Here is an 11620-nt window from a genome sequence, read left to right as displayed (position 1 = left end):
TGACTCGTATTTTGGAGGCTGTGGGATGCTGAGAGCAAAGTCGCCCCGTTCAGCTGTGTTACAGCCAAGAATTTCACGAAGTGGGAATTCTAACACAGCAGTCAGGACACTCAGTTGAACAGGGCAGGTTCCCATGAAGTGCATGCATTTTACTTCAGATCATCTCTGGTTAAAAAGCAGAAACTGCCCTGGCAGCAGCCAGTCAGCAGACCAGACCTCACCTCTGTCACAGTGGTCACCCTAACCAGCATTGTGAAGCCAACTTCTCCACGGGAAAACAGCAGTGGGGGAGTTTGCAAGAGATTTTTCATTTAATATCATCAGTTAATTCGATTCTGTCCTTCTCTAGTCATGTCACAGCAGGGCTCAAGTCAGCCCACTGCTGTTCTGAGGACCACCTCCTGACGGTTTGAGCTAGGATGTGTGCCTTCTAGCCAGAGTTGACTGCTTGCCATGCTCAGTCTGTATTGTTTGGGTTAATGTCAAATAATTTACAAAGAATAATATTTATTCCTTCTAGAGGTTTCTTAAGATTAGATAGCAATGTTGACAGGTAGGAACCAAAGAGACAGAACACATAAGACCATCATTTTGAACATTTGTGCATATTCTGGGCTCCCATTTTCACTGGCTCATGGACAGATAGTACATTTAAATGTAGACTCAGAAACCAGCTTTAACATACAATAACTTCTGGAATTTCCTATCCATAATAACCTATTATATGAATCCATTATAGTTCCCTTGAATGTCTACCTATGTGCTTAATAGTCAGTGTTGTCTACCTCCAGCTATTTGCTTGTTACATGAAATTTTTTCACAGTTGTGCTCATGAATATGTACAAAGAAAACCCATTTAGACTTTTGAGTGGCACAAATGAAATGATGGGTATTAGGTGATTTTTGGGTGGTTTTTCAGTTTTCATAGCAGATGCCTAAGACTATTGAGTATAGAAGAAATAAAGGCTTTGGACATGCATGCTAATGGCCTATCTCTGCAACACAACAGTTCTGAGTAATACCAGTTAGCATGGGACTATGGAAACACTTGATGGTAAATGTAAGCATAAACAAAGCACAGTGTATCAGATGCCTTCACAGTTTCCAAGTGAAGTCAGAGTATGATTTTTTTATGTAATTTGCAAAAATTCACTTATAGGCAACATATAGTCATAACAGAAACTATGGAAACACTTGATGGTAAATGTAAGCATAAACAAAGTACAGTGTATCAGATGCCTTCACAGTTTCCAACTGAAGTCAGAGTATGATTTTTTTTATGTAATTTGCAAAAATTCACTTTTAGGTAACATATAACAGAAGGGATGTGAAGGTAATGTTAGCTGGCAGAACATCCTGTAATTGTTTGGTGGCATATGTAACCAATGGATATCTCTTAAAACCGAGAGGGTTTGAGACCCAAAAAGCTATCTCTACTGGATGACATCTTTTATATCTGCCATTTGTCTTGCTTCTGACAAGCCAGAGAAGCAGAGTGCAAAACCCGAATATTTACAGCTTCACCTCACTAGAAGGCATAATTGATGTTACTTATAAAAATATGTAAAAACTAGATTTGCCTTTTCTACAATACCAGAATATCCTAATTCCTACAACTGTTTTAATGACCTGTCTGTGCCTAGTCAGAAGAATTAACCTGAATAAAGGTATTTAGGTAACTTCATCTAATAGCAAACAAGGATTGGGTTGGAATAACTCCCTGAACTGGGAACACAGTCCAACAGTTTGTGTGTATTAGTAGGAGGAAGCACGTACGGGACCATCGCCAAAGTGCTCTGCAGACCACTCCCACCGCGCAGGGGGACCAGGGCTGGGAAGAGGTCCAGCTCTCCGAAGCGAGGCTGATAGGTGCAGGGCCAGACCCTGGCAGGTCGACTGATGAAGGGGAAGAGTGCCAGGAGACAACTTGCCATGGCTCTTGTAGAGTTTGCAGAACAAATACAACCCCCCACTAAACTCCATAAAGGCCCAAAAAGGCCTTTTAGCTGCCTCAGGCCCTAATGAAACAAACTGGGCTGCTGTGACCCTTCTCAATGTTATCATCACCCTTATTTGTCCTCACTGGGGCAGCTCCTCACATTCACTTCCACTGCAATGTGCCTGCCTCAAACAATGTTTCAGTCAGCCAACAGACTGGTTTCATAAAGTTTGCAATGTTTTGAGACTGTCAACAAGCCAGAGAGCATAATGCATTAACTTCAGATGCATCAGATAATCAGCAAAATCGAAAGCAAAAAAAAAAAGACTGCAGGAACACTTCAGAGTTTAATTCCTCTATGGGTAATGGGGATGACTGTTTGGCTAGGAATGCTATCAGAGACCTTATTCACTTGGGTAAATAACCATTTATCGTTGCGGTTGGGTTTTACCTTACTATGATCTTGCAGCAGCACAGCAGACTGTCACATTGCTGTGGAGCCTGTTTCCCATTGTGACATCATGAGCAAACAGCAGCTGAAGCCATATACAGCCTCATGACTTTGTTGCCAAGGAAGGATGCTGCTTAGTCTTGTCTAAGGCAATGAAGCTGCTCCAGTGCCTCGTCTTCTGCATAAGGCTGATGAGGAAAACCCACGGTGGACTTGCCAATGATACAATGATGCCATTTTCAGCAATACAAAGAAGAAATCCCAGCCCCATGAGACTCAGCAAGGCTTTGCCCAAAATGCTCAGAGTCGGGCTTTCAGCATTTCAGCACAGGCAGGACTTTTACTGTTGATTTCTGTGGGAGGAAAGTTACACCAGTGGTAAAGACATTGCTCAGAAAGCTCTCACCTCCCCTGAGAATTGCTGAGCTCACTTTTATACCTCTTTATATATAGGAATCAAGAGACAAGTAGAATAAAAGTAAAAACTCAGCTTGAAAGCACAGAGAGTAAAACCTATTTAAATAATATGCAAGCCTCCTCTCTCCTCAGGCCAAACTCATCCATTAACCCGAAGTAGTCTTCAGCTGAGACATGCTTTTCATTCCAATGCCATTTCCAACAGTGTTATGTTATGCATTTTCATCTCTGTGGTACATTTTATGGTAAGAAACAGTAAAAAATTACCAGTCCATAATAAAAGGTTACTGCCCCACATTCTAAATATCCCAGTGCTCAACTGCTGACAACCTCTGCAACTGAGCAGGTCAGTGTCTCATTGCTGTATACAAAAAAAAAAAAAAAAAAAACACAAACAGAAAAGGCAAACATGCTAAGAAACACAGATACTTAAATTCTGAAAGTATTGATAGAAAAGATCAAATTAATCTAGATCAAATGAATCAAATGGACCCTAGACTGTGTCCAAAGAAGAGCAACGAAGGTGGTGAAGGGTCTAGAGCACAAGTCTTATAAGGAGCTGAGGGAGAGGAGGCTGAGCGGAGACCTTATCGCCCTCTACAACCACCTGAAAGGAGGTTCTAGCAAGGTGGGGGTTGGTCTCTTCTCCCCAGTAACTAGCAATAGGACAAGAGGAAACGGCCTCAAGTTGCACCAGGGGAGGTTCAGGTTGGATATTAGGAAGAATTTCTTCACTGGAAGAGTCGTTAGGCATTGGAAGGGTCTCCCCAGGGAGGTGGTGGACTCACCATCCCTGGAGGTGTTCAAAAGATGTTTAGATATGGTGCTTCCAGACATGGTTTAGTGGGTTTAGTGGGCATGGTGGCGTTGAGTAGAAGGTTGGAGTTGATGATCTTTGAGGTCTCTTCTAACCATAACGATTCTATGAGTCTACGATTTGGCAAGAGAGAAGAGCAATGCCGTAGAAGAGCAAGGCAACGTACACAAGAAAAAGTCAGAGAAAATGAGATAAAGTTCCAGATTAGAAAAGATTTCTGCTGGGGAGAAAAGTCTTACTTCTACAGTCCTATCTCATCACAGAGATGATGGGTTCAGTAGAAAGCAAGCTCACAAGACTTTGTGGTGATCATACTGTGAAAAACAAGCAAGGTCAATGTCATCTACTGCATATGTAAGCTTATGATTTCTTCCATGACTGAAGGAGTAAAAGGTGTTGAAGAAGGCTGGTTTTTGATTTGGTGTAGGAACCCAGTCTCTCAAGCAGCACTGGGAACAACACAAGAAAGCAACATTTGCAGATGATGAGTTTAATTTAATCACATCATATCACTGAAGTTACATACATATCAATTACCTCACAGCTCTTAAGCTGGATATCATGAAGCAAAAAATGTAAGTCATAACAACCTTAGTAGACAGGTCAAGAGGTAAGTCAATATTGATGGAAGAATGGTTATCAACTGAGTGATATTGTTAGATTAATTATAATGTCATCATAAGCCTGCTCGAACATTTAAGTGTAAAAGATATTACCTATATATATATATAGTTTTTTAAATTATATTAAAAGTTACCATCAGGAAATCCGATTTTGTCAGCTGATGGCAGTATCAGAGAAAGACAACTCCACTGACACTATAACTGTGGTTTGTGTGCGTGTATATTTTAAATAGATTACTTCCAAATAACTAGAGTTCCTCAAGCTGAAATAGCCACATGCACATTCACTTGTGGGGACAGACGTGTTTCCTATTATCCACGACCAGGAGATTTCCATGCTGTAGTACCTGTGGTGCAGAACCTGCCCAGTTCCTCACCATGCTGGACACATAAATAAACTCTGAGCAATTTCAGTCCCTTGTCAGTCAAAGAAAACGAATAAAAATATTTTCCTGTCTGGACTCAGAAAAAGAGAAATTAAGATAAGAACTGAATGTGCATACAGACTACAGAATTTGAGGTTACTGACAAACAAATTCTTTTTCAGTCCTTGGACATAACACCACAAATATTCATTCACCTGGCAGTGACTCCTGGAGTCCCTCAGACAAATTGCCACCACAAAAATCACTTGATAAAACAACATATCAACTCAGGACACCTATGAGACAAGCCTGCAAGTGCAGATCAGGCTTAAAATGTTAGAAATGGAAACATTTATCAGTAAGGCCAGCCTCTGTGGTCTGAGTTCACGTGGCATGTGCGCTATCGAGAGCAGAAGACTGCACCTGGGTGTCTCACAGCCAGCTTGCGAACAACTCTCTCTCCATTTAGGTTTTCTTTGCATGCAGGTGCCATTCCTCTGGACCCAACAGCATCAACATCAGTGAACTGATGAATGAAGAGTCTGATTCTATCAATACAAAAAAAGAAGAAAAGAAAAAAAAAAAAAAACCACATTAAAAAAGAGCAAGAAATCTGGACTGAGCTGTGAAAGTGGGTATCCTGAAGCTTCCTTCTCTGCAGAGCCAGCTGCTGTGGTTATTATCCTAAACCTGAAACTGCAGGTGGAACTCTTGGGATTTCTTAAGCCCAGAACAAGATCCCTTGCTCTTAACATAAAAAAAAAAGTACTACCCCTGAAAACTCCTTCCTTTCTGAGTCACAAGTCCAGACTGTAAAGCAACCGAAGCCAAAAAAGTTCATTTCTTCCTGCAAAAGACAAGTGGACCCTCCTGAAAAGAGATAGTATATGGATGTGTGACTGACCCCTGCAAGGAAAGAAGGTCCAGAGGTGATGGGCAAGAATGATGAGGTCAGGGAAGAATGTAAGCAGTAACAATGAATTGTCATAAAGGAAGCTGAAATTATCTCAACACAAGGGGGACTGGATGGTAACCTTTGTTTTAGGGATACAGCTGTATCACTGAGTCACCAGATTGCATAAACAGCCTTCCATGAAATAATTAATAGAGAGTGAGGTTTCCCTGAGCTAGCCAGACCAGTGTGGGATGGGAGTCTACGTGACTCAGCCCAATATAAAGTATGAAAACTGAACAACTCACAAAATCAGCCTGGACAAGAGCAACTGGCTTGAGCTGGGCTTAACCCACATATTCCTCTGGACAAACAGGGACAAGCTGTGTCACAAGCACTCAGAGACCAGGAATGGGAATTTGTACAGTATGTTTGTACTGTGATTCCACTGTTTATTGCAATTGCTATAATGTGCTTGTGCTGGGATTTCAGTGTATTGTGTATCACTCTGCTAAATCAAAGTTCTGAGTACATCTATGACAGCCTGGTTTATAGAGTATTGAACTCTGTCTGGAGGCTCGTATATGAGCCCAAGACAAAAGAAGAAACCATTACTGAAGGCAAGACCTCCTCCTTTTTCTGGATTACCTGTCTCAGGTCACTGAACTGAAGATCTCCCAATAGGGAATCACATGCCTTTCACAGACTCAAACACGGAAGAGTTGTTTCATCTAGAGATGTCTAGTATAGCCATAGACCCTGAACCTTTAATAGTCACATCCAGTGAAACCTGAAAGGAAACGAGAAGCCTGCCTAATTTGCTCAAGTCCTCCCTGAGTTAAAAAAAAAACAAAGACCAAAAAACACCAAACAATTAGCCTCATGATATTCTCCATGCTCCTCCCTAACTAAAAGACCTTTTAATAGACCACTAGAACCAATTAAAATGCAGAGGACAATCACTTTTTCAGAGGTTCCAGGAATGTGTGAGCCCAAGCCTTACAATCTATTTTCACTGTAAGATGGGAGGACGCAACTACGGGAGGATCACTACAACATTTTACACGACAGGCAATAAAAGGCTTGATGCTCAACACTAAATGAACTAATAGTGCCAGGATTGTGGAGCGATTTAATTATTGCCGTGATTTAATTATGACAATGTAACATATCTACTCTCAAGAGAGGTTCTTGAAAATTTTTGAGTAACTGATCTAAATGCTTTCTTTGACTGAAGAGTATTTAAGATTACTTTCCTTTGGGAATTGTTTCAAGTGATTCGTATTGAATTAAACAACAACTTTGCAACACTTTTTTTTTTTTTGCACGCTTTTAAACTCCTTCAGTCTGGGTAACATGGTGAGGCCTTTTGCCCAATTTGCACAGTAAAATGCTACAGTTCCATCAAAAGATCTCTATAAGAAGATAAAATTTCCTTTGAAAGTACTGAACAGGCACAAAGAGAAATCTGTAATAGCAATTACTGTCATCATCGTATTTTTGAATCATGTATTCTGTTTTACTCTTTCTCATTTATTAATAAATCATTATAATGGCTGAAGTATGGCAAATAACCTGCTGTGCTTAAAACAGCAGGAGTTACAGACCTGAACTTGCAGTCATGACAGACTGTAAGCATCAACATGCTTTCGCAGATTGTGTTTTGGTTGTTAAAATTAGACAATAGCCCAAAACACCCCTTTCCACCCTGCCAAAGCCACCTGATGAAGGTGTAAGCTGACAGGAAACAAACCAGCCTATAGACTAAAACCTAGAACAGATCTCAGGAGATAAACAAGGCAAAAGGGCAGCTAAGAATAAATGCCTGGTTCAAGAGAAGCATGCAATAGGAGAAGTCTTTTGAAATGGACTTAGAAACTGTTGTGGTTTCAGTTTTACCCAAGCAACTACTTCGCTTTCCTTCTTCCTACATTCAAACTGGAACTTGCTTTGCACTTTCTTCCGCTGCAAGAGAACTCCTTCAAAATTCACACAGGGCATCTGTACGCTACACCCTATGTAGAGCTCAAGGAAAAGAAATCTCAATGAGACAGAAGACTTCTTGGAAATCTCAGCTTCACTAATTTGCTGCCACAGTTGTTGAGACCACACAAGTAACAACATAAACGAGATGGCAACTGGAGGTAGAGGAGAAAAAAGGGCAGTGATGAAGGACTTCCTCAGTGTGCCAAGCAGTAATCCAAATCTTCAGCTATTCATTTCTCCCCATAAAACATACCTCTGGGTTCAAACTGTACCAGTTAGACAAGGAAATCTAGTACTTTGCAGAGGTGTAAGGAGATAAAAAAATAAACGCTACATACCCTACCATGGCAAAAAGGAAACTGGGGCAACAGGGGGAAGTAAGCCAACACTTCTCTTTTTAGAAGCAGCTCTAATTTCTGCCTGCTGAAGCATCAGCCCATTTCAAAACAAATCTCTCTGTCCAGATTTTAAGGATGGAGCATTTTTGCCAATTTTGCTACTTTCTAACTTCCTTGAATTCTTTGCTTTATAAAGTAGGCTTCAGTGAGTGCAGTTACATGCATCTAAACAAACTTCAGCTACTTCATGCGCAACTGGACAACCACATGCCATTCTACATTCCCATATCTGCTTTTTAACTCCCAATCACTTTTTTCAGAGATGTTTACAAAATCACTGCTATGTGCAGGTACCAGTTGTGGCCAATACAAAGACTAAGGGATGCAGCCCTTGGAGTAAATGTAACAGATCCCACTTTAAAAAAAGAGGAAATTTTAACAAACACTCAAGGGGGCTTCATCTTCTCTTTCTCTATTGCTATCACTCGGAGAGATTGCAGTACAGTGCAAGGTAGAGCGCAGTGCAGGAAAAGTCATCTTCTGAAAGACAAGTCAGTTGTTTCTGTGCCAGCTTTTTTTTTTTCCCCACTTCAGAGCCCTGCAATATTGACAGCACTCATGGGCCCAGCAAAGTCCACACTTAGCCCTAACATCACTGTATCAGGAGTCAGCGAGGTGTTTTTTAAGAGAAAAAAAAAATAAAAACAAAACCCAAAAAAGAGTTGCTGCAGGAGAAATTCAAGCCCATTGTCAGAATAGGCTGCATCTCTTCTTAGAAAAATCCTTTGATAATAGGAAAGGAAATGTCAGCAATTGGGCAGCAGTCCCCTCTTCAACCTGGTGCTACTGAAGCCCTCAAGACAAGCAATAATCACCCCTCTCAATGCAACGAACACTTACTTGAGTCAGCCATTAACCCAACTTCACCAACATGAAAAGCTTAAACACACAAGAAACCTACACACCAGTCACCTATCAGTGTGCCTTCAATTCACCTTGCTGATTTACTTCTGTTCGGCTGCTTTTCTGGAGGATTATGAAGCTAAAATACCTGAAGGAAAGGCCCCACAAGCACAGCAGCCAGAGCATAAGGTGCGAGGAGACGGGGATCTTTGGCCAGAGTGGAAGAAAACAGTGCTGAATGTTTAGAGTATGAAGTTACCCTCGTATTTTCAGAAGCAGCTGATGTAATACAACAGCCCATTGCAGCTGGAAGAGAGGACAGATTTCTCCCCAACCCCAGCTCCTGGCCTTGCCTTTTTCTTGTATCAGATCTGATACTGTTGGTCTTCCTCTGCCTCTCCCCTGCGAGCCAAACCTGCTGCTTTAGTGAGCTGAATTGCCCCACAGAAGGGTGCGAATAAGAAGGGTGGTAATGGGAGCACACAGCCAAATGGCGGGGGGGAGAGGGGGATGGCAGGAGCACCCCAGCCACAGAGGTGTGGTATTGCAGCAACCCACTGTGCCTCAGGAAGTCACACTTTAAATTCCCAGAGAGTAAGAAGAGAGGGTGTTTTGCAGAGAACAGAAACAATCTGCTATCTGGCCACACATGCCAACAGCATAGCAACAGTTGTTTAAATGTCTTTTCCTTGTCACTTTTTGAATTTGAGCATTTTCAAGTTTATTTTAGGTCTAAAGCGTAACAGCAACAAGACTCAGGAACACTGTGAGAAAAACTCAGCATCTAAACCAGGGAACTACTTCAGAAAAGAAGATAAAAAATGTCAAGCTAGTTTTGGCAAAGTCCTGCGAAAAGAAGAGAGAGAGTAGTTAAAAATCTAACACACCATTTGCTTTTTATTTTTCATCAGGTACAATAAATGTACACAAAAGGATGCCAACAGCTTTTTTGTTCATCTTAAGTATATGAAATGGTAGAGAAAGTAGACACATGGCATGAGTGAGGTCAGAAGTATCAAGACTGGTTCGAAACATTTCAAAATGTCATGCTAACAGGATATTAAGAGAAGCTTTTAAAGCCATCATGAACAGGTCTTGATTAGTATCAGAGCTAAAATCCACACTACATACAAGTTTGACATGGACTGAGAAAAGTAATTTTCCTCATGTCTAATACATCCAGGAATTTCAGCTGTGAAGGCTACAATAGAGTTAGCATGGTACCATTTTCTCTCATTTTGAATGAGTTCATTGACTAAACAAATTATTAGACAGTAAAGTGCAAACTGCTGCACTACTTTGTCATGCTAAATTCATTTTTAGAAAGAGTCTTAATAAGGCTGAAGGAGAGGCAGCAGCATTTGAGATATTAAAAACCAGTCTAGCACCAAGCAACTCCCAAAGTCTAATTCCATAATTGCCCTTTGGCCCTGCTCCTTACGGGAGCAGAAAAAAACAAAACAAAACAAAACAAAACCAAACCAGAAAGGAAGAAAGAAAATCACAGTATAATGCAATGAAAGTCACAAATGCCCAACACCTCGGATATGTAAAAAAAAAACCCACCTCCTTCACTTCCCGAAGCTATACACGATTGAGATGTGAATCAAGACCAACAATTTCAAAGACGATGACAACATTCTGCCTGTTGCAGTGTTTATGGGAACGTCACACTCCAACATATTGGGGACTGTATACTATCAGGGTACTTTTGAAAAGCAGTCACCCTAAACAGTACACTGCCTTCTTGATCCTGCCAACAGTCCAACAACATCTATGTTCAGTGCAGCACTGCACTCCAGGAGTATTTTTAAGTGCTCTCAAAACAGAAGCCTCTTCTACAGCTCTTGTCAGCTACGCTAATGAATTCTCCTCATCTCCCTCACAACACACACGTGGTGAAAGGTTACTCCAAAAGAAGAGGTTCATCTACATACCTCACCAAAGGGATCCAGGAATTAGACTTTTTGCAGTGCTCTGAAGGCATAGCAAACTGAGGTTGGAAGTTTTCCCAGGCTGAAATTTGTACCTTCTCTTTCTGCAGCTCTTGCAGGTGCTCTTAGCTGGCGTAATTCTGCTCCTTCTGAAGCCAGTGGAAACTACATCCTGAGGATCACCAAAGCCAACACTAAATGCCTTGACAAAGCTTTGCACTAAATGTACAACAACCTCAACTTCACTCTCAGCCAGGTTCAGTTCCCCATCCCCTGTAAGCGTAAGACAGCCATTAAAAAAAGAAAAAAGTTGACAGATTTTAAATGTATTCAACCTTGTATCCTTTCCTTCTGTAAAGCAATTCACATTTTGTAAAACTAAATGCATATTCTAATTCTGAGATGCTTGCATTTTCAATATATTAAAAGTGTATCAAACTGAAATGTCAATGAAGAAAAAATGTGATCTCATTTGTATGACTGCTTATTTACTGTATTTAGAACTCTGGAGTTTTACACACAGAATTAGAGAGCATTTAGTTTTTAAACCAATTTCTTGGCCTAGCAAAGTGAAAATTGATGTTCATGACTTCTAGGCAGGTACTTCTACAACTTCAAAATAGTCATTGGGCAGAATCACATAGCCTTTTCCTGCCAATATGTCTTTTTCTTTCTGAAACTGAACGATCTCTCTCAGTTTTTCAATTTGTCTTTCCTGACGCCGGCATCGCTGTTGCGCTGTCTTGAGCTTCTTCCGCAGTTTTTCAACTTGTTCCTCCAGCTGCTGAATTCTTTTTCGCTGATGAACTGTATCCTCTACGGTATAGTTGTGATCACAAAAAACTGCAAGGTTGCTAGGGGTCTGGAGAGGAGGCATCAATAATCCAATACTTGGATCTACAAATCTGGCATCTATCTGAGACAAATGAAAAGAAGGAGTTGATGGAGATGGTGG

At 41.0% G+C, this 11620-nt stretch overlaps 1 protein-coding gene across 1 annotated transcript in view; it reads right to left on the bottom strand.

Annotated features, from left to right (window-relative positions):
• Positions 1-11257: 11257 nt before the first annotated feature.
• The window catches only part of LOC104165495 (THAP domain-containing protein 1-like), a gene marked incomplete at its 5' end in the record, with an annotated part of 487 nt that continues 124 nt past the window's right edge, over positions 11258-11620 (bottom strand). The window contains 1 exon segment of the mRNA XM_009705142.1: positions 11258-11620. This exon segment is cut by the window's right edge and continues 30 nt beyond it. Coding sequence (XP_009703444.1) covers positions 11258-11620 — 363 coding nt within the window.

This window comes from Cariama cristata, unplaced genomic scaffold (genome assembly GCF_000690535.1).
Source record: "Cariama cristata isolate BGI_N322 unplaced genomic scaffold, ASM69053v1 scaffold7308, whole genome shotgun sequence".
NCBI lineage: Eukaryota > Metazoa > Chordata > Aves > Cariamiformes > Cariamidae > Cariama > Cariama cristata.
Note: the sequence above shows the minus strand (reverse complement) of the source record. Positions and strands in the feature narration are given on the sequence as shown.